The 22,729-nt window shown below is 49.0% G+C and overlaps 1 protein-coding gene across 2 annotated transcripts in view; it reads left to right on the top strand.

Annotated features, from left to right (window-relative positions):
- Cdh5 (cadherin 5) overlaps nucleotides 1-22,729 on the top strand; it is a 34,111-nt gene that overhangs the window by 3,360 nt on the left and 8,022 nt on the right. Inside the window, exons 1-7 of one of the 2 annotated variants that reach the window (XM_069992455.1) lie at nucleotides 4,789-4,827; nucleotides 6,128-6,350; nucleotides 15,975-16,263; nucleotides 17,625-17,741; nucleotides 18,887-19,051; nucleotides 20,385-20,572; nucleotides 21,173-21,423. In XM_069992455.1, the coding sequence (XP_069848556.1) occupies nucleotides 6,162-6,350; nucleotides 15,975-16,263; nucleotides 17,625-17,741; nucleotides 18,887-19,051; nucleotides 20,385-20,572; nucleotides 21,173-21,423 (1,199 nt within the window). In that variant the 5' untranslated portion in view covers nucleotides 4,789-4,827; nucleotides 6,128-6,161. Of the gene's footprint in view, nucleotides 1-4,788; nucleotides 4,828-6,127; nucleotides 6,351-15,974; nucleotides 16,264-17,624; nucleotides 17,742-18,886; nucleotides 19,052-20,384; nucleotides 20,573-21,172; nucleotides 21,424-22,729 lie in introns of those variants that run through there. The other variant, XM_069992453.1, reaches the window with a different exon arrangement.

Below are 22,729 nucleotides of genomic sequence, written 5' to 3' on the forward strand. Positions count from 1 at the left end.
AGTGTTGTCTGAAAGTATGCAGTCTTGTTTGGAAGTCCTCCATGTGGAAATACTACCAAGAGCAAGACTATATGTGGAGACTAAGCCAGAACCTAAGTCCTCAGACCTGGACATCTGAGGTAACATGGAGACTTGAACCCAGAACTTATCTGGGCTGAGATGTTAGCTTGAGCCAGGAAGCAGAGACTGTGCAAGAAGCAAGTCACAATCAGGCCATGGCATGGAGGCAGTGATTTGGAGCTGAAAAAAGTTTAAGGCCTTCACCCACAGAGCCGGGTGAGGAGGAGCCTGTGCAAAAAGCCTGTGGTAAGAGGAAGAGCACGGTGCATTCCACAAACTTCTGGCTTTCCTCGTGACTGTAAGGACAGGGGTGAGGAGGGAAGAGTTAGCATTGTGAGGAATAGCAGTCAGGGAATAGAGACAATGAGCCATTCACACAGCCCTTCAGGAAGCGGCAGCCCTACCTCCCCCAAGAGAAGGTACCCCAACTGAACTGAGCTACAAACCCAGACAAAGCCCCCAAAGGCCCGCAGCTCCTACCTGCTTAGCCTCACCCCTTCCCTGACATCCCCAGACTTTACCCTTTACCTCCTAGTGTCTGGAGCTAACAAGGCCCAGGGGTAAACACCGGAGCTCAAGTGGACAATTTGAGGGTCCCTGGAAGAATCAGGGGATCTTGTCCTAAGTGAGATCAGAGCTGAAGGGCGGAGGGGAGCTGTCTTGGGCCACACATAGAGCAGGATCTGGGGAAGCCAAACCCCCTGCATGTTCAGGGCCATCTCTGCCCACTGCCCTGCCCCTCATACCCGACCCAGAGCCTCTAGGCTGCAGTCCAGAGCCTGCAGGGAGCATTCAGGCCAGCCTGGGAGGTGGAGGATTTCCCTGGGGCTGCATTCAGCTGCCACATCTGGCTAGTAGGTCATGTACTAGGAAGAGTAAAGAGACACAGGGGCCTTGACCCTTAGCGCGGTCAAATGCCCATGCTCAGGGGAGGGCCAACCCACACCACTGGCCTGGGTCCCGCTGGGGGGCTCTAGCTCCCCACATCTGGTTAGCTATAAAGTCAGGGGTTGTTTCAGGTCCCCAGAAAAGCCCCAACCCCTCCTCCTCACCCCCTATCATCCATCCTTCTCCATGTTCCCCCACAGTCCTTCAGAGGGTAATCTAGAAAGTGCAAAGCTGGGCCCACCTCACAAACCTCTTCAAGGAGGCACCCCCAAATCAGATGGGCCAGACAGAAAAAGGGGCAAAGAGGGCTTTGCCTGGGGATCCTGGGGCAGATGAGCGAGAGCAGCAGGGTCCTGTCCAGGCACTACAGCCCACCCCAGCCAAGCCGCCACACACTCCGCATCCTGCGTCCTCCTGGCCCCCCACAGACAGACCAGTGTCCAGGGTCGTTTTCATCCTCCGAGCTCTGTACGACTCCCTAGGGGGTCACTGGAGACAGGGTTTGCTTTCTGTAAGGGACTAGCGAGTCATGAGCATTCATTTAAGTGACTTTGTCACCTTAAGGCTCCCAAGAGGGCTTCAGAAAAGCAAAGATGCATCATTTGAATCCAGGAAAAGGGGAGAGACTATGTCACAGGTCTGTGGGTGTAGGGGCTCCCTGGAATTAAGATCCCATGAGGGAAATCTGGTGGTGACTCAGCCCAGTACCAAAGAACAGCAGGAAAAAAGAGCCACCTCTTCCAGCAACCAGCGACTGACTGCCTTTAGAGTCACCCTTCGGTCCCCAGATTCCAGCCCAAGGATGTGTATAGTAAGGCCTCAGGACTGAGGAGACGTCAGTCACAGCCCACATCTATCTCTTAGGAGCTGAGTCTCTGAGTCTCCATCCCCTTCATCTATGGGTCTGGCATGATCCTTCCCTGGTCCTGGAGGATTCTGGGAACAACATGAAAAGGGAGGGGCTAATCTCAGAAAACCAAGCCTTGGGAAGAGTTGATGACTGTTACATGTAAGGATCCATCATCAGAGACAGAGACAGAGGTGATGCAGGAAGCACTATTTGGGGGTGGAAATCCCCCAGCTCTAGCTGCAGTGTGGCCTGGGATGGCTCACTTCACCCGCCTGAGCCTCCATTTCCTGACCTGTACAGCAGGGCTACCACCTTGATAGAGCTGTTGCAAGGATTGAATGAGATGTGCCAGGAGAGGGGCTCAGGGCCCAGGTCCTGTTCAGCCCCAGGTCCATCCCCACCTTCAATCTACCCCCAGCCCATCCTCACCCTCATCCCGGCACCTGGACACGCTCCTGGCTCTAGTGTGAGACACCAATGGAACTACACTATCCGGTCCCCAAGCTCAATAGCTCTCGCCTGTCATCCTAGCCAGGCGGGAGACTGAGATCTGAGGATTCAGACTCCAGCAGAGATGTCTGTGAGATCCTTATCTCCAATTAACCAGCGAAAGGATGGAAGTGGAAGTGAAAGAGTACAAGGCTCTGAGTTCAATCCCTAGTATAGACAGACAGTCAGACAGACAGACAGACACACACACACACACACACACACACACACACACACACACACACACACACACACACACACCGTGAGCCCCATGGCCGTAGCCTGAGATCTATGAACTGACCCTGCTCATGCCTTCTTCTTTGTGCTAATGGCTGCTGCCAGCCCTGGGAAACCCTTCGCAACCCTCTGCTGCTTCCTAGGTGAGCTCAGGGGACTTCTTGGGGTATCAGCCTGGAAACTCCCTTCCTATGGGCCTTACAGATGATGCCCAGCTGTCGGCTTGAACGGCTCTGAGTGGGCTGGCACCCAGAGGGCACTGGCCCCACATGCTACCGACCTGAGCTTCTGTCCTGTGTCAACAACAACAACAAGATTCCCCTAGGGGGTCTCCATGTCTCAACCATTCACCCTCACTCTCAGCTGTGACCCTTTTTTTCTTTTTGGTGCCAGTCCCAGGGCTTCAATTCAGATCCTAGGCACTGATCCTGAGCTTTGGTGTTGAAAGCTACTGCTCTACCACGTGGAGCCACAGCAACATTTCCAGATCTGTTGTTGTTGTTGTTTTAGTAGTTCATTGGAGATAAGAGTCCTCAAGTCTCAGCCTCCTAAGTAGCTGGGATTATAGGCAGCACACAGCTGCTGTGACTCGTTTGAATTCCCACTTGTTTAGGATCCTAATTTCCCACAGGTGAGCTGCACACACTGCTCCAGGGCAGTTCTTCATCTCTCCCTCCTTCTCGGTCTCTCAGTTCTTTTCTGCTTGTCTCTCCCTCTCTGCCTCTCTCTCTGGCTCTGGCTCTCTGCCTTTCTCTGTCTCTCTTGTCTCTGTCTTTATCTTTCTCTGTCCCTCTCTCTCTCTCTCTCTCTGTCCCCCCCTTCCTCTTTGTCTCTGCCTCTCTGCTCTGCCTCTCTCCCTCTCTCTGTCTCTGTCTCTCTCTGTCTCTCTGTCTCTGTCTGTCTGTCTGTCTCTCTATCTCTGTCTGTCTCTCTCTCCCTCTCCCTCTCCCTCCCTCTCCCTCTGTCTCTCTCTCTGTCTCTCTGTCTCTGTCTGTCTCTGTCTCTCTCCCCCTCTCTGTCTCTGTCTCTCTGTCTGTCTCTGTCTCTGTCTGTCTGTCTCTCTGTCTCTCTCTGTCTCTCTGTCTCTCTATCTCTCTGTCTCTGTCTCTCTCCCTCGACCTCTCCCTCTCCCTCCCTCTCCCTCTGTCTCTCTGTCTCTCTATCTCTCTGTCTCTGTCTCTCTCCCTCTCCCTCCCTCTCCCTCCCTCTCCCTCCATCTCCCTCCCTCTCCCTCTGTCTCTCTCTGTCTCTGTCTCTCTGTCTCTCTATCTCTCTGTCTCTGTCTCTCTCCCTCTACCTCTCCCTCTCCCTCCCTCTCCCTCCCTCTCCCTCCCTCTCCCTCCCTCTCCCTCTGTCTCTCTCTGTCTCTGTCTCTCTATCTCTCTGTCTCTGTCTCTCTCCCTCTCCCTCCCTCTCCCTCCCTCTCCCTCCCTCTCCCTCTGTCTCTCTGTCTCTCTCCCCCCCCACGCCCCCACCCCCCCTCACCCTCCCCACCCCCGCTGCACCCCAGTGGAGCCCAGACATAGACATACAGCAGCCTCAGCGCAGCTCTCACCAGATCCTAGCCAGACCTGGGAGCTCCGCCCTCCTCGCTGCTTCTCCATTTCCCTTCCACTTGTTCTGCTTTCCCCTTTCCCACTTGTCTCTCACTGGAGGGAGATCCAAAGACCCAAAACCTGTGATTTCTCTCTGAGCCAAGAAGGAAAAGAAGGAAATGAGCCACTGTGCCTGTGGCTGGCCAGGTGGGGTCAGGGGTGACTCCAGACGCCTCCCTGAGTCAGGACAGACTTCCTGGCCAGGACTTCCAGCCTCCCCCTCCCTCCTTTTTCTTTTGTTCTCTCCTTCCTCCTGCCTGGAGCGCCGCCCCCCCCCATTCCAAGGGCCCCCAGATTTCTTCCATCAGGACCTTCTCTGGTCAAAGGCTGAGGAAGTAGGGGCCTGGGGCAGGCAACCTACACCTGCCTTCTGGGCCCATCCAGACTTATTTCTAGACTTGAGGAAGCCACTTCCTTCAGAGTCTAAGACAGAGCCCAAGGGCAGGAGCACTGACTGCTAAAGTCAGCAGACTCCGAGGTTAGCTGGTCCCCCTCGCCCCAACACCCTGGCGCCAGGGCACCAGAGGAAATGTTACTAGAGTTTAGAAATTTCCTGTGATGTACACAGGCCAGCCCTCCCTTGGGTGGGGCAAGGGACAGAGGGGGAGGTGGCCATTCCCTCCCTCCCAGTCTCCAGGAGACCTTGTGAGTCTCTCCAGTCCATCACTGCTTCCCACTCCATCCCTTGTACCTTTCGAGAAGCTGCAGGTCAGTAACATGACAACGGGGCAGTGGGGGGGAAGGGGGTCCCCGCACAGATGGGACAAGGCCTGAGGAGGCCTGGTGTGGACAAGGAAATCCTTGCTCCTGGGGTTCAGGGATGAAACCAGACTTCACTCTATGGGCAATCCATATTACTAACCTCTAGAGTTAGTTGCCTTTGAGAGTGTGAAACCTGTGTGGGCACATTGCCAGCACTTCCATAGGGCCCCAGGCTTGGTTTACTATTCTCTTGGAGACTTGAGAAGGTTTGAGGGTTCTGTAGCTCAGTCATATAGCCCTTGCCTAGCATGCGAATGATGGCTAGCTCATTTCTACATTTGCATTGTGCCTAGAAATTAGGAAGCCCGTCTTATGAACCCAGCTTTTCACCCCTTCTTATGGACTCCATCCACTGGGTTAAGATATTGTGGGGGTGTTCTTCCCGAAGACTGCAGGGCCCAAAAACTGCAAAGAGGTGTTCGAGCCAACTGGGAAAGGGGGGAGCCTTCTATGAACTTAAAGGAGCTTTAATATCTTATCGTAGCAGCCACTGGGACCAGGGAAGGCAGTCAGAAAGAACATTTGATTCAGAACAGACTTAGTTCAAGTCTTTCCTCTGCTCCTGACTGTCAGGGACCTCAGGAATGTGGCTAGACTCCCTTTCTCAGCCCATTTGTACACCAGAGCTGTGGTTGCAGCATCCACCTTGAGGACTCCTTGAAAGACTGAATGATGAGAGAGAGAGAGACAGAGAGACAGAGAGACAGAGAGACAGAGAGACAGAGACAGAGAGACAGAGACAGAGATAGATAGATAGATAGATAGATAGATAGATAGATAGATAGATAGATAGATAGATAGATAGATAGATAGATAGAGTCAGAAAGTTAGGAAGTCCTAACCCCACCCCACACATACACACTTAACTCTAGGCTGGACTGAACCCTTCAGGGTCTCAGTTTCCCCATCTGTAAAGATGTCAGTAACCAGGCTGCTCCCTGCGGGGTACTCTGTGAGAGACCACCAGCACTGGCACTGCCCCCTCTTCTACACACCCCACTTCCTGGGGCTCTGGCCTCTGTGTACTGGCTCCCACCCCAGCCCACTTTTACATAATATGAACCGTCTATGGCCTGCCTCCCTGCCCTAGACCAGGGTGTGGAGGGGGCTCACTGGGTCAGGAATGGGGTGTCAGTAGGATAACAGTGGAGGAAGGGACGGATGAAGAGTGTTCCATCCTCCTGGGGAGCAGCTCACCCTGAGGGCAGTGGTCACCATGCCCTGATTAGTGTCTCCTCATTCTCAGATCTGTGCCTACTAGGAGGACACCGAGGTCCACTATGCTGGTGGCTACTTTGAGTACCTACCTGGGCCTGCTGGTGGCAGCAGCCATGGCGGACCCAAACCCTCCCCATGGGGATGGCCTCAGCTTGCCGCCCGCCCATCGACGCCAGAAGAGAGACTGGATTTGGAATCAGATGCACATCGAAGAAGAGAAGAACACCTCACTGCCCCACCACGTGGGCAAGGTAAGGTTTGGGCCCCAGGAGGGGAGGCCAAGGGCCGCTGAAGGTGATAGACCAGGGGAGGGGGGCAGGGGTGAAGATGAGTGCTCCGAGAGGCAGGGGTGATGGCGGAAGGGGAGGAGGGAGGAGGTGAGGGAGGGAATAATCAGGGTGGTAAGGGTGATGGTGAAGGGAAGGGAAGGGAAAAGTGAGAGTGTTGATGGTGGTGGTGGTAGTGGTGAAGGGGAAACTGAGGCAGATGAGGATGGGGACAGAGGTGAAGGTGGTGGCGACGGGGAAGAGAAAGCCAGGAGAGGTGATGATAAGCGTGGTGATGATGGTGGGGATAGTGATAGTAAAGGGAGGAAAAGAGTAGATGGTGGTAATGGTGATGGGAAGGGTGGTGATAATGGTGGTGATGATGATGTGGCAGTGATAGTAAAGAAGAGAGTGACAGAGTGTTTCAGTCTAGGTTTAAGTGTCCCTATGTGTGAAAGGCTTTGTGGAGCCTGTGGAGTGGTGAAGAATGGTAGGGCGCTTAGGACGTGAGCCTCCTGGAAAGAGGTCCCAGTTATGCACCTGCTCACTGATAACATGAGGTGAACCACTTTGCTCCACCACACACATGCCACTGTGACATTCTGCCTTCCCCAGGCCCAGACCATGGGGCTAATCCATCATTAACTAAAACCGTGAGCTAAAATAAATCCTTCCTTCCAGTCTGTCGATTACCTCAGGTATTTTGCCATTGCAAGGGAACACTAACACAGATCATTGGTTCTGAGTAGTGGGAAGGTTTGTTCACATGAAGAAATTGGAAACGTTTGAAGACATGGGCTGGAAAAGGCTTAGCATGCCATCAGTGGGGATTGATGGGTGGTAATTCTGGTGGGAACTCAAAAGGCCAGGATGCCGGTAAGAAAGAAGAGAGTCAACACACACTGCCTCATGCAGTTTCAGGTGAAGAGGAGGACTCTACAGGGAACTGGACTCAAAGCTACCTTCTAGCAAAGAACTTGTCTACATTTTGTTCGTGCCCTCAGACATTGTAAGAGGCTGAGTTTAAGGTTTTCTCTGGCAAAGAAAGTTCCAGGCAGCTCAGCACCCAGTCTATCACCTAGGAATTGCTGTCAGTCCCTCACAGGGTAGGGATAGAAAGCTGTGAGGCTGGTGCTATATTGGGGACCCCAGGAAGTTAAAGATGCCAGGAACATAGAAAGCCTAATGAAGAAAGCCACAGGGAGTGAGCAGAACCAGCCCAAGAAAGAGGCCATGTAGGCTATAAGACACAGCTACCCAGGCCCTTTTGAGCTCATGTCACATCTCCTAGTCCCAGATACAGGACATAGAGCTACAGAATCCAATGTTTTCCCTGATGGATTTCCACCTTGCTTTTGGTCCATCCTTGCTTTCTAGTCCTTATTCTTGGAATGAGAATGTTTGCCCTGTGCTGTTATATCTTGGAAGCACGTGACTTGATTTTGATTTTTACAGAGGCTCACAGATAAGCATTTGCCTTGAGTCTCGGAGGAGATTTTAGACTTGGATTCTTGATTCAGAGAGAAATTAAATGCACGTCACCTTGTGAGATGGAGATGAGCTTTGGGGGACCAGAAACAGAATGTTATGGTTTGGATCCTGCATGTCCTCACAAAGGCCATGGGTTAAAGACTTTCTTGCCAGCCTGGAGTGCTAATGGGAGGTAGCAGAAGCCTTAGGAAGTGGGGCCCAGTGGAAGGAAGTTAGATAATTGATAATATACCCTGCAAGAGAATCTAGGGGTCCAAGCCCTATACCAGCGCCTTCCCTTTTCTTCCTAGCTATGATGAAATGAACTCACTTCCTCCACCACATGTAATGTTCTACATTGCTACAGGCCCCAAGCAGTGGGGTCCAGTCAACCATAAACCAAAACAAACCTTTCCTCCTTTTCAGTTCATTATCTCAGGTATTTTGTTACAACAACAGCAAGCTGACTAGCACAGGTGGTAATGAGAGGGACAGTGATAGAGAAGGTAGTAACAGTGGTGGTCATGGAGGTGATGGTGTAGTATGGTGACAGTTGTGGTGATGATGATGGAGATCATGATGGTGGAAGGGAGAGAGAACAGTATGGTCTGTGTTCTCCCAGACCTGGCCAGGGCCAGGCCATGCTCAAGCCAAGGGGCCAATCTGGCTAGTTAGGACTTAGGTCCAAATGAGCTAAGACTTCCATTCAAAGTTTCCTCCTGAGAGATCAAGAAAAAGGACTCAGTCGCCTTCTACCAAATTGTGCTGGTGACACGATTGATCATCCAGGCCATAGTTCACTATTCTTGAAGTAGGCTTTAAACCTCCTCAAAAACGCTTTTCAGCAGGGCATGATGACCCATGCCTGTAATTCCAGAATTCAGGAGGCTGAGGCAAGAGCCTAAGAAGTTCAGGCCAGTCTGAACTGCAGAGAGAGGCCCTGTATCAAACAATAACAACGCTTTCCCTGTGACCTCACACAACTCTAAATTCCAGGACACTTGTCCTAAAGTGCCTAAACGTTGTGCAGGACACTGCCAAGGACTCTGATCCACACTTTATCCCCCTCTAATGTGACCAGCCCAAAGCCATCTTCTAAGAGCTTGAAACTGAGTGTTACATTTTTCCACCCTGAAGACTGGCCATGGGTATCAAAACCATCCACTCTAATTCATTGGAATGGTTCTTGTGATGGAATTTCACACATGGTAACAGATAAATGAAGCAGGTAGTTTTGAAATTCTGATATAAGGAAAGAAGTTCTGAGTGTATTAAAATCTCACCATGTCAGCTTCTTGGAACTTAAACTTCCACTGTAAGAAATACTAGACCAAGCTGAGTACCATGCCTATCACCCTAGCTACTCAGGAGGCTGAGGTCTAAGGACCACAATTCAAAGCCAGACTAGGCAGGAAAGTCTAGAGCTGTGGCTCAAGTGGTAGAACACTACCTGCCTTGAGCAAAAAACTTAGGGACAGTGCTCAGGCCCTGAGTTCATGCCCTAGGATCAGCCCTAAAAAAATAAAACAAAAAAGAAAGAGGGACTGGGAAGTTGGCTCAGTGGTATAGTGCTTGCCTTGCATGCATGAGGCCTTGGGTTCAATTCCTCAGCACCACATAAGTAAAAAGAAAAAAAGCCGAAAGTGGCGCTGTGGCTCAAGTGGTAGAGTGCTAGCCTTGAGCTAGCTGGGACAGCACTCAGGCCCAGAGTTCAGGCCCCACGACTAGACAAAAAGAAAGAAAGAAAGAAAGAAAGAAAGAAAGAAAGAAAGAAAGAAAGAAAGAAAGAAAGGAAGGAAGGAAGGAAGGAAGGAAGGAAGGAAGGAAGGAAGGAAGGAAGGAAGGAAGGAAGGAAGGAAGGAAAGAAAGAAAGAAAGAAAGAAAGCAAGCAGATCAAACACACAGGAGGAAGGATGGACAGCTATAAGCCTAGACTGGGTACTGTGAAAACAGCATCAGGCAAAGACAGGTGTAGTCCCCATCCTCATGGAGTCAGGGGTCTAAGCAGTGATCTGTAATTGAAGCCAAATCTGGCCCCCTCCCTGGATTTGTCACTGAAGTTTTATTGGAACACAGTCACCTCCATTCATTAGCAAATTGTCCGTGGCTGCTTTCCTGGTAGAATGTCAGGGATGAATAGCTGTGACAACGTGGATGTGGCTACCAAGCCAAAAATATTGACTCTCTAGCTAGTGACAGTGTTTACCTGATCTTAACAGTGTTTGCCTGCTCATCTGGCATCCTGGCCAGCACTGGGGAAAGAACCCCCATATAATGGCAGTGATGAGCACCCCTTGGTGACAGAGAAGCAGGCTGGCAAGGACCTTTGGGTGGGAAGAACTTGCCTTGCCAACAGAAATGCCCCCAGAGCCAAAGGAAGTGAATGGGACCAATTGAGAATGACCTCTCCCAGCCCCACCCACACGGGCCTGTGTCCAGGGACTCTTCTGGCTGGCCAGCCAGAGAGGAAAACACCAGTCAGGGTCACGTGTGAACCCCAGGAGAACCCAGGGCTCCAGACGGCCAATGCACATGTGAGTCCTATGTCAGAGAGGAAAATGTCATCACTCACCTACATCATTCCCAGTAGATTCCCATGAGTCACCTTCGGAGGAAAAAGGCAGGCCCCGGGGACAATCTGTGGGTTGAGATTTGTCCCAAGTTAGAAAAACTTAAGACAATCAAGCCAGCGACTCACCAGACTGTGTCTGGAGGACATGTGACCAACAATGCCACCCTACCTGGGTCCTGGAATGGGGTCCCAGGCAAGAGGAGCCACATTTGGTCCACATGTTATCTGGATGCCTATGTGTCATGCCTGTAATCCTAGACACGCGGGAGACTGAGAACATGAGGATCACAATCTCAAGGAACAGAAACAAGATTAAATGAGATGTGAAGCAGAGTGCTGTGGCTCACATCTGTCATCTCAGCTACAAGGGAGTCAGGAACAGGGAGGATCATTGTTCAAGAATGACTTAAGCAAAAACTGGAGAACCTAACTAAAAAGAAAAAAGAGAGAATTGAGGCATGGCTCAAATAGTAAAGCATTTGCTTAGCAATTGAACTGAAAGCCTTGAGTTCAAACTCCAGTAATGCAAATCTTTTTTTAAAAAAAGAAACTTTGACTGAGCACTAGTCGCTCATGCCTGTAATCCTAGCTACTCAGGAGGCTGAGATCTGAGGATCACGGTTCGAAGCTAGCCCAGTCAGGAAAGCGCCCATGAGACTCTTATCTCCAATTAACTACTCCAAACTGGAAGTAGTACTGTGATTCAAGTGGTAGAGTGCTCGCCTTGAATACAAAGAGGCTCAAGCACAGTGCCCAGGCCCTGAATTCAAGCCCCACAACCAAGAAAGGTAGAAAGGTAGAAAGGTGGAAGGAAGGAAGGAAGGAAGGAAGGAAGGAAGGAAGGAAGGAAGGAAGGAAGGGCAAGAGACAGAAAGAAAGAAAGAAAGAAAGAAAGAAAGAAAGAAAGAAAGAAAGAAAGAAAGAAAGAAAGAAAGAAAGAAAGAAAGAAAGAAAGAGAGAAAGAAAGAGAGAGAGAGAGAGAGAAAGAAAGAAAGAAAGAAAGAAAGAAAGAAAGAAAGAAAGAAAGAAAGAAAGAAAGAAAGGAAGGAAGGAAGGAAGGAAGGAAGGAAGGAAGGAAGGAAGGAGAGAAGGAGGGAAGGAAGGAAGGGAAACTTTGAACTTTAGTTAATAATGATGTGCCATTATTGATTTCCTTATTATAGTGAATGTACTACTAATGTATGGCACAGTTAGGGGAAAAGAGGAGTAAGCATGTAAGAACTCTAGGGACTTCCTTCTCGATTTCTCTGTAAATCTAAAATAAAATTGACAAAGCCATACTAAAGCCACCAGCACAACTATGTTTATTGCAGCATTATTCACCATAGCTAAGATATGGAACCAATCCAGATGCCCCTCAGTAGATGAATCGATCAAGAAAATGTGGTATATATACACTTAGAATTCTATGCCTCCATCAGAAAGAATGGTATCGCCCCATTTGTTAGGAAATGGAAAGACTTGGAAAAAATCATATTAAGTGAAGTAAGCCAGACCCAAAGAAACATAGGTCCCATGGTTTCCCTTACTTGCAATAACTAGTATATGTCTAGGACAAGCAGAAAAGGTCAAAAGCTATGTACATATGACCATACAAGATGATGCTAAGCAAAATGAGCCCCAAGATAGGGATACAAGAGTTTTTATCTCTGTTGATGTTATTTCAAATGTACTTACAATATACTGTGTGATTTTTTTTTTTTGTTTCTTTGATATGTTCTTCCTCCATAGTATAACCCCTGTTTTCACTGTATTTGATTCCGGTGCCCTGCATCTTGTATATACATTTTTCTAATTTGGGGAGGGGAAGGGAAATAACAAGCTGAACCAAGGATATAGGTGGGTCCATTGTAACAATGAGATGTACAAGACACTACCTTGAAAATGAACTTTACAGCTTGGGGAGGGACGGTAGGGGAAAAACAAAGGAGGGGGTAACAATGCTTGATAGGAAGTGTATTCATTACCTTATTCATGTAACTGTAACCCCTCTGTATAGTATCTTATATATATATATATATATATATATATATATATATATATATATAATTGAGGGTCTGGGAGTGTGGTTTAGTGGTAGAGTGCTTGCCTAGCATGCATGAAGCCCTGGGTTTGATTCCTCAGTACCACAGAAACAGAAAAGGCCAGAAGTGGCACTGTGGCTGATGTGGTAAAGTGCTAGCCTTGAGCACAAAGAGGCTCAGGGACAGAGCCCAGGCCCTGAGTTCAGGCCCCAGGACCAGCAAAAAACAAATTAAATAAATAACATAAAGTCAAGCCAGGCACCAATAGTTCATATCTGTAATCCTAGCTACTCAGGAAACTGAGATCTGAGGATCACAGTTCAGAGCTAGCCTGAATGGTAAAATCCGTGAGAACTCCTATCTCCAATTAACCAGTAACAAACCGGAAGGGGTGTTGACATGCAAATGGCACAGCACCAGCCTCAAGAGAAAAAGCTAAGGGGCAGCACCCAAGCGCTGAATTCAAGCCCTAGTGCCGGCACCAAAATCAATCCATCAGTCAATCATCTATTGAAGGAAAATTGGGGGAAGCAAAAAGAAACTTAGATACCCACAAACTCTTTACTGCTCCAGTTCCCGCCACCCTCTGATTCACCACCTCCTAGCATCACTGCCTGATGGTCCCATCACACACCCCAAAACCCAGTAAAGACAAGCATCTCACTGCAATCTGGACAAGTCCCACAGGGCCCCAAGCTAAGCCTCCTCCTGGTTCCCAAGGTCCCTGAAGAAGTCCCTAGCTGTTGCATCCTGACCACAGGGCATTGAATCCTCCTTACGAGCCTCAAGCTGTGCCCCCAGGGTGCTCGCGGTAACCAGCCATGGACCCCGTCCCTCCCCTCTTCCTCCTCCAGGCAGAGTGTCCTCCCTTCTAGTCCCACTGCCTTCACCTTCTCCTGCTTCTCAGCCCCATGCCCTAGCTGCCATTTCTTGCCCCCAGGGGTTCCAATAACTGCTAAAGTCCTAAGAACACTTTCTAGACCTCATGGGATTGGATCGTAGCCTTCGGGAACCTCCCACTTTCTCCCTGAAACTGCAGCCTCTCTTGGTTCTCCACCTCCCCCCACCCCCGGCTTGTCCATGAACCCTTACTGCATCTGAACCCCACATTCTGCCATCCCTAGGAGTCTAAGCTCAGTCCTCAGAGTCAGGATAGTGTCTGCATGTGTTGTGTCCCCACCATGGGGGCGGTCACCTCAAATTTATATATTTTTTTCTATTAACATCTACTCATTCTAACCTTCTAGAAGAGTACTAGTTTGTGTGACTGAGATATCATTATCTTATGGTCTTGATATTATCTAAGAATTTTTTTATGAACAGAATGTTCAACAGTCCTGACCTTCTAATGGCCTTTAACTTGTGATTTTATCATTAATAATAGCCAGCATTTACTGAGAGATGTGTTCAGTGGGCTGGGAATGTTGGCTCAGTGGTAGAGTGCTTGCCTAGCATACATCAAGTCCTAGGTTCAATTCCTCAGTACCACATACACAGAAAAAGCCAGAAATGGTACTGTGGCTCATGTGATAGAGTGCTAGCCTGGAGCCCAGAGCAGAGGCTCAAGCCCCAGGACCAGCAAAAGAAAAAAGAAAAAAGATGTGTTCAATGGAAGGGCCTTGACACATTATTCTCTACATTTTATTCTTTGGGACACTAATAGTATGTGTTACAAGGGGGAAAAAAATGTCTCGGTATTATAAGAATGGTGGAAAATTCTGGGTTAAATGAGGCTCATGGGAGTTCTTTTCTGTAAGATTGGGCACAGTAAATCTCCAAAAAGAAGACATTTTATGGCCATCCCCAAAGTAAATTGACCAGCAGCAGAAATGCTGCTAAATATTTGACAACAGGCCCGCAGGCGAAGCCAGCCTGCTGCACAGCATCTGCCGATTTCCACAGTGTAAACGCTGTCTTTGCAGCTGTTTTAAGCTGCGAAAGGGCCTCCCTGAGGGCAGAGTTGGGACAAGACACATCCCCACTTAGTACCGCCACCACTGCCAGTATACTCACGCTGAAGGCGGCGAACATCTCAAGACGGTGGTGGAATGCAAGGATCGTTAGCCAGTGATAAATTCTTAATATTTGTTGACCTTTGTGTTTAAGGCTTTATTGGCTCCTAAGTGTATGTGGTTCAATTGTTAACGTAACAGCTGTGTTTAACAGCCAGCTCGGAGAGAATACTGAACTTTTCAGTTGAATCTCAAGAGCCATGCCAATATAAAACTGGCCCCAGCACACAACCTGCGGGAACTTCCTGGTTCCTGGAACAACAGAAAAGATCAAGATTTCCTGGGCTCATTTTGAAAAGTACAACTCCATGCCTTAGAGCAACTCAACCTCAGAACCTCAGAAACTGTCATAGCTCCATTTCACAGATGAGGAAACAAGTCAAACAGATTAGGTACTTTGGAAGACACACACACAGAGAGAGAGAGAGAGAGAGAGAGAGAGAGAGAGAGATAGAATCCCCCTTGCCTTCCAACAGCACTAAATGTATTCTTCCGCTCAAAAACAAAATCTCAGCCGGGTGCCCGTCTCATGCCTATAATCCTAGCTACTCAGGAGGCTGAGATATAAGGATCACGGTTCGAAGCTAGCCCAGTCAGGAAAGTCTGTGAGACTCTAATCTCCAATAAACCATCAGAAAACCAGAAAAGGTAGTAGAGCACTTGCCTTGACCTGAAGAGCTGAGAGACAGTGCCCAGGCCCATAGTTCAAGCCCCATGACCAACCAAAAAAAAAAAAAAAAAGTATCTAAGCCAGGTATGGTACTAAATGAGTGTAATCCCAGCTAGACAGGAGGTAGAAGTTGGATGAACATGATCCAAGGCAAGATTCAGACAAAAACATGAAAACTCATCTGAAAAACCAACTAGAAAGCAAAAAAACCCCCAAAGATTGGAGGTATGATTTAGGTGGTAGAGCACCTGCCTACCAAGAACAAAGCTCTAAGTTCAAACTCTTTATACCACAAAGTTTTTTGGAGCACCTGTTACATTCCAGACACTGTTCTAGGCCTTAAGCAATGCTAGGGGACTGATGGCACTGTGGTGTGTGCCTTGACTTGGCAAAGACCTGCTCACTGCTGATCAATTGGAGAAACTTGTCAAGTTTAAAAATAAAAAATAAAAACTTCAGTACCAGCCTGGCAAGGTAGCTCATGCCTGTAATCCTAGCTACTTGGGAGGCAGAGAGTGGAAGAATCTCAGTTGGAGGCTGGTCCAGAAAAAAGTTCATGAGACTCCATCTCAATCAAAGACTTCTCCTAGCTCATCATCCCAGCAACTTGGGAAAGCACAAATAGGAAGATCAAGGTCCAGGCTCCACCCAAGAAGAAAGCAACTCTCGGAAATAAGCAGTGCACCAGGAGACTGGCAGAATAGCTCAAATTGGGATGTGCCTGTTTAGTGTGCATGAGTTCGATCCCTAGGATAGAACATGCACATTTACGTGCAGGCTTATGCGCACACACACAACTTGCACATATGCACCACCACCCTGCCTGTTCCCAGCATGGTGCCTCTCCCTCCCCTCCCCCAGATCAATTCCAATGTGAACCGGAAGAATGCCAAGTACGTGCTCCAAGGAGACTCTGTCGGCAAGGTGTTCCAGGTGAACTCAGAAACAGGGGACGTGCAGGCCTTTGAGAGGCTGGACCGGGAGAAGATTCCAGAGTACCACCTCACCGCCCTCATCGTGGACAAGGACACCAACAAGAACCTCGAGCCTCCTTCCAACTTCACCATCAAAGTCCACGACATCAACGACAACTGGCCCATGTTCACACACCGGTTGTACAACGCGTCCGTCCGCGAGATGTCACCCGTGGGTACGTCCCGGACCTGTCCCTGCCCCTCCCCCCTCCTTCCTCTCCAGCCTCTGATCTCACATCAGCCACCTTACTGCCGGGGGTCAAGAGTCAGGGCGTTCAGGGCCATGGCTGCTGCGATTCTCTTGTCCCTTTATACAATTGAAAAATAGAGGTCCCTAAAATTAAGCTCTAACTTTGATCCGTACTGAGCCCTGATCCTGATCATAGTTTGAGCATTGACCATCAGAGATATCTATCTCATTGATCTTTGGAACAACCTCACCCCACCCCATTGCCCTTAACTCCCAGGCCTGAAACGCCAAGAGGGTGCCCTTTGCATATGAATTAGTACAAGCCATGCCACCAAGGTAATATGTATATGATATATATAATATACACACATATATAATATGTAATATATAATATATACACACATATGTATATATGTGTATATATTATGTGTAATATATACACATATATATGTGTGTATATAATATATATAATATACATATTATATATATACACATTCCTGTCTAGGGACCATATAGTAGAGGCTGGGTCTGAGCCCTGGGCCTGAAGTGTCATCAGTCTAGACCCAAGCTTAGCAAGTTATTCCTTCCTCTGTCCTATTTCTAGAGGCACTAGAAAAGAAAGTCCCCCTCTATCCCTGTCCACAATCCCTGACTAGGGCCCTAGGGTCAGACCTCCCTATGAAAACTGAAGGTGATGACTGGGTGCTAGCGGCTCACGCCTGTAATCCTAACTACTCAGAAGGCTGAGATCTGAGGACCAAGGTTCAAAGCCAGCCCAGGTAGGAAAGTCCAAGAAACTCTTATCTCCAGTTAACCAGCAAAAAGCCAAAAGTGGTATTGTGGCTCAAGTGGCAGAGCATCAGCCTGGAGCAAAAAAAAAAAAAAAAAAAAGGAAAAAAGGAAACAGAAAGCTAAGAGGATAGCAACCCAGGCCCTGAGTTTGAGCCCTAATGCTGGCAAAACAAAACAAAACAAAACCCTAGAACCCCAGAAGATGAAGGTCATCCTCTGGGCGTATTCCTTTACTTTCCAGCCCTTTGTATGCACCCTTGCAGGACAGGGAAAAACAGTTCCTTGCTTTCTTGAATTTCTACCCCTCACATCAGCCATCCTCTCCTCCTTTTCCCACCCATGCACACACTACCTGTTCACAATTCACCTGCCTGGACCGCCACACCCCGCCTCCCACTGCCACTACACTTTACTAGGGCTCTCCAGGGGATGTAAACACAAGTCTTGTCCTTCAAACATGGGGCTGGGGATGAGGGGACAGCAGTACCCCATCTGGAAATGGGCTAACGGGGACCAGAATCACAGGCAGCAACCCCAGGACTCTCCTCTCCCCAGGGACCCCCGTCGTCCGTGTCACCGCCGTGGATGCAGACGACCCTACCGTGGCCGACCATGCCTCTGTCATGTACCAAATCCTGAAAGGAAATGAGAATTTTGCCATCGACAATTCTGGTCAGTGTGGCTAACCCTCAAGGGTTAGGGCAAGGGGGGAAAGTTTCCAGGCACCGATGCTGAGGGACAAGGCAGCCTGACATGTATCACTAGCCATGGAACCACACTGGCCCATGGAATGATGGACATTTCACACAAAAACAAGGTAGAGACTGGCTCAAGTAATAGAGAGACTATCTGGCCAGTGCAAAGACCTGATTCAAATCCCAGTATGCCTGGGATTTGAGACAGGGGTGAGACAGGGAAGAAGGAAATAACCAATGGTAGCCTGAGACATATCTCAAGTCCAGTACCAAAATCAGGAACTTGTTCCCCAAAACCATAACCATAAGACAGCAGGGACCGCTGAGTAGCCATTCTTTATTTAGACAGCTCGGATTGCCAAACCCAGCACTGCTACTCACCCTCTAGAGACCTGGGGTAAGGCTGCCTGAACAGAGCAGGGCCACACTGACACCCGTGGGGCCTGCTACAAGAAAGGCTTGAGACAAATTGAATTCAGTAGAACTTAATTTACAAATTGCGTGGCCCAGAACCAAAACAGGTTCAGAGAAACTGCAAGTGATAAGGATGATGATACGGTGATCATGATAGCACATACGGACAGGAAAAGGAAACTAGAGAACACAGAAAGGAGGTCCAGAAACAGCTGATACATGGTTGCCTTATTTAAATAGAACAACTGGCTAGCTGTGGTTGGCTGGGCCTAACTCCTCTAAGTTTTTAGTTGCCGTTCATTACGGGACTGAAGGATCTAAGTACAGAGGTTTTCTCAGGTCAAATTTAGTTTGGTTTAGCAAAATAGAAGGAAAAATAAAACTGCCAGGACTGAGTGCCAGAAGCAAGGCAGGAGCATTCTGTCTTTCAGAAGAATAATGAACACAGAGGGTAGCTGCCACTACTATTCTGTGGTGCACCAAGGCAGACATCACTAATCCATTACTGCACTCTCTCACTCTGAGCCTGGATATGGCCTCATGATCTTTCTAAACACAGAGTTCTGAGTGGGTAGTACCAATATCAGAGCACACTGTTTGGCCAGTGGAGTTGTAGACAGCTCTGGCTCTTTCTAGGCCAGGCAGGGGCATTTTTATTTGCCTCAAAGCTCTTTGGGTAATATGGTTCTCCCTGGAACACTTTTGCAGGACTCATTATCACAACAAACAAAAACTTGGACCGTGAGAGGCAATCTAAGTACGAGGTGGTGGTGGAGGCGCGAGATGCCCAGGGTCTCCATGGAGAATCTGGAACTGCCACCGTGCTGATCACTCTGAAAGATGTCAACGATAATTTCCCCATCTTCACTCAGGGTGAGCCCCATCCCTGGCACCCTAGCTGGGTAGGGGGTTGGTTGGGATCATTCAGATTCACTGAGTTTGGGACTCTGGGGAAAATGCTCCAAATCCCTCTTTCTCTCCCTACTCCTCAGGGTTGACCTGAGGTCCTGAGTCATTCAGATGCAGGAGAGACCCCGCCTCTGTGCCTGTGCTTCACTTGAGAGGCCATCCAGCTGGCCCCAGCACAGGTTTTCCTATAGGACAAAGAGAACTCAAACTCCTCATGGTACTGGCACTGTGCCTAAGCCCTACTGTACGAAACAGGGCGGTTTCACCCAGACACTATGGAATCAGAAGCCAGCTCTCCCATATAGCAAGACGCAGCCCCACCCACAAAAATCCCTGTGACGCAGTGAACTGAGAGACAGCCAGGAATGGGACCTGGCTGCACCCACACACTGATTCTCTTCCAAAAGTGCTCACCAAGAGCTTTCTCCATGCCCTGGGTGGGTGGGAAGGAAAGGTCAAGGGGCTCTCTTCACTGCAACCACAACTGCAGGTGCCATTCAGAGGCCTGGACACCCCAAAGACACCAGTCCTCCTGAAGTGGCCTGGTGTGTATTGTAAGCTCCCTGAAGACAAGATTTGTCTCTCTTGTCAATTAATAAGTCCTTTAACAATGACTACATGTTGGGTGGATGGACCAATAGATAAGGCAGGCCTTTTGGCCTTAGGGCCCAGAATCCCAAGGGGCATCAATATAATTGCTGTTATCAATAGTTTATCATGACAATTTCCTGTGTCAAAATATGGGAAAATAGCCAGGTGCTGGCGGCTGTTCAGGAAGCTGAGATCTGTGATCCTCCGATGGCTTTGAACCGGGGAAGGAAAATCCCTGAGACTCTTACCTCAATCAACAACCTAAAAACCTGGAAATGGAGCTGTGAATCAAAGTAGTAGAGCACTAGCCTTGAGCAAAAAAGGTCAGGGACAGCACCCAGGCCCTGAGTTCAATCTCATGACCAACCAAAAAAATGTGCATATCTATATGAAAATCTATATGTATATATGGGAAGATAGAAGGGTGCAGTAATGCATGCTTGTAATCTAGGGCTCAGGAGAATCATAGTGAGACCCACTCCATCTTTTAAAAAGGCTGGAGATGTTGATCAGTGATAGAGCATCGTACTAGCACATGCAAAGCCCTGGGTTCAATCCCCAGTGTTATAATATACATGTATATGTATACTGCAGTATACATGCCTTACACACACACATACACATACATGAGCAAGATCATAGGAAGGGGTAATACCATATTAACGTCATTAACCCAGGACCCCTTGGGGTGCCCTATTTGCATCAGACCTGTACGTATTCACGGTGCCTGAAGACGTGCGTGTGGGAAGTTCCGTGGGCTTCCTGTTGGTTGAGGACCCGGATGAGCCTGAAAACCGGATGACCAAGTACAGCATCATGCAAGGCGAGTACAGAGACACCTTCACCATCGAGACAGATGCGGACCACAACAAGGGGATCATCAAGCCCATGAAGGTATGGAGGCTAGCCACCGTGCTATCACGACGGAGGCCCAGAGGCTGTCAAAGGAGAATGCTCCAAGCCAGACAGAGCACTGGGGATCCTGAGCCTCGGGCAGAGATTTATTTGGTGTCATTTGCTTATTGGGAGATGATTCCAGAAAGCTCCAGGAACCGTGTACAGGACTAAAACTGAGCTCATGAATAAGCAGATGGGTAATGGGCAGGGGGAGGGGGCCCACTGGTGGTCTTTCTTCACTGGCTTCATGAAGGATGAATGGGCATTTGAATTAAGCAAGAAGCCCTAGAGAAGCTTCTTGAGCAAAGACATGCTCCCAGGAGGACCTGATCTGTGATTTCCTTGACAGCAGCACTAAGGCTGATCCACTGTGTGTCCACAGTAGATGCTTGGATCAGGGCCGGACCCAGAGCATTAGTATTGGATAGCATCCGAGGGAGTGAATTGAAATGAGCTGAAGACAGCTCCCTGGTCACCTTGGAAATCTCCCTGGGCCAGGCCACTGTGCGTGTAGAGGCCACACAGATCCCGCCTGGCTCACAGCAAATATCACCACTTTTCTGTCTCTCTCTCCCTCTCCCTCTCTCTCTCTCTCAGCGGCTGGATTATGAACACATCCGACAATATACGTTCACCATTGAAGCCACAGACCCCACCATCAACCTGCAGTACCTAGGGAGCATCTCCAGCAGGAGCAAAGCCCGCGTCATCATCAACATCAGCGACGTGGACGAGCCGCCCGTCTTCCAGCAACACTTTTACAAGTTCCAGCTGCGGGAGAACCAGAAGAAACCTCTGATCGGCACTGTGGTGGCCAAAGACCCGGACGAAGCTCAGCGCGCCATTGGGTAAGGGGGCAGGGGACCTTTTCTTTGGACCACAGTTACCATGATCACCATACAATCAGACTTGACAGTGCAGAAAGCAACCAACCAGATGACATCTTGAAGCCCCTTTGTTACACACACACACACACACACACACACACACACACACACACACACACGAAGAATTTCAGGGTCTACACCATACAGAGAAACAACACACAGGTCTGTAAAGGAAATGTTAATGACCCACACACTCAGGGGAGGGGTTTGATGTGGGCCCAGTCTAATCTTCCTTCCCGGGCCACATGGGCACACAGATTGCTGTATGCTGGATTTGTTGTCATTTCTTTGTGGGGCTGGCTTTACATTGATTGTTTTTCATTGTTGGATCACATTGTGCTCCTTTCATCAGTTATATCTTAATTGATTTTCTATCACTATAAGGCCCTCCCAAAGGCAGGGTTCTTTCTAAAGAGGAGAACTCTGGTGCGCTCGGGCTGGGAAGGTGACTCGGTGGTAGAGTGCTTGCCTAGCGTGCATGAAGTCCTGGGTTTCAAAAATTCCTCAAGTACCACATACACAGAAAGAGCCAGAAGTGGTGCTGTGGTGAGAGAGAGAGAGAGGGAGAGAGAGAGAGAGAGAGAGAGAGAGAGAGAGAGAGAGAGAGAGAGAGAGAGAGAGAGAGAGAGAGAGAGAGAGAGAGAGAGAGAGAGAGAACTATAGTAAGCTTATATAGTTTGGACTAAAGGGAAGTCCAGGAGTACAGTTCCAGCACTATCATAACACAACAGAAGCCATCACATGAGGAGAGCAAACTGGCCAGTTCAAGTGTCTCTTCTGCTTCTTATAAAGCCACTAATGTCATCCTGGGGGACCCCATCCTTAGAAGCCCACCCAATTCTTCCAAAGGCCCAACCTCCACACAACTAGGGATTCCATTTCCAACACATGCGCTTGTGAGGAACACCTGTAGACCATAACACTCACTCCCCTGTCTCAGACTCCTCTCCTCCAACCTCAGTCACCAAGGGGACCCTTGTGTCACATTCTCCCAGAAGCATGGTGACATTAAGAGTGAGTGTGAGCCGGGCGTCGGTGGCTCACGCGTATAATCCCAGCTACTCAGGAGGCTGAGATCTGAGGATCGAGGTTCAAAGCCAGCCCAGGCAGGAAAGTCCGTGAAACTCTTATCTCCAATAAACCACTAGAAAGCCGTAAGTGGCACTAAGTGGTAGAGCGCTCGCCTTGAGCTGAAGAGTGCAGCACCCAAGCCCAGAATTCAAGCCCCACGACCAACAAAAAAAAAAAGAGTGAGTGTGTGTTCCTT

The sequence above is a fragment of the Dipodomys merriami genome, unplaced genomic scaffold (assembly GCF_024711535.1).
Source record: "Dipodomys merriami isolate MVZ:Mamm:240054 unplaced genomic scaffold, mDipMer1.0.p SCAF_41, whole genome shotgun sequence".
NCBI lineage: Eukaryota > Metazoa > Chordata > Mammalia > Rodentia > Heteromyidae > Dipodomys > Dipodomys merriami.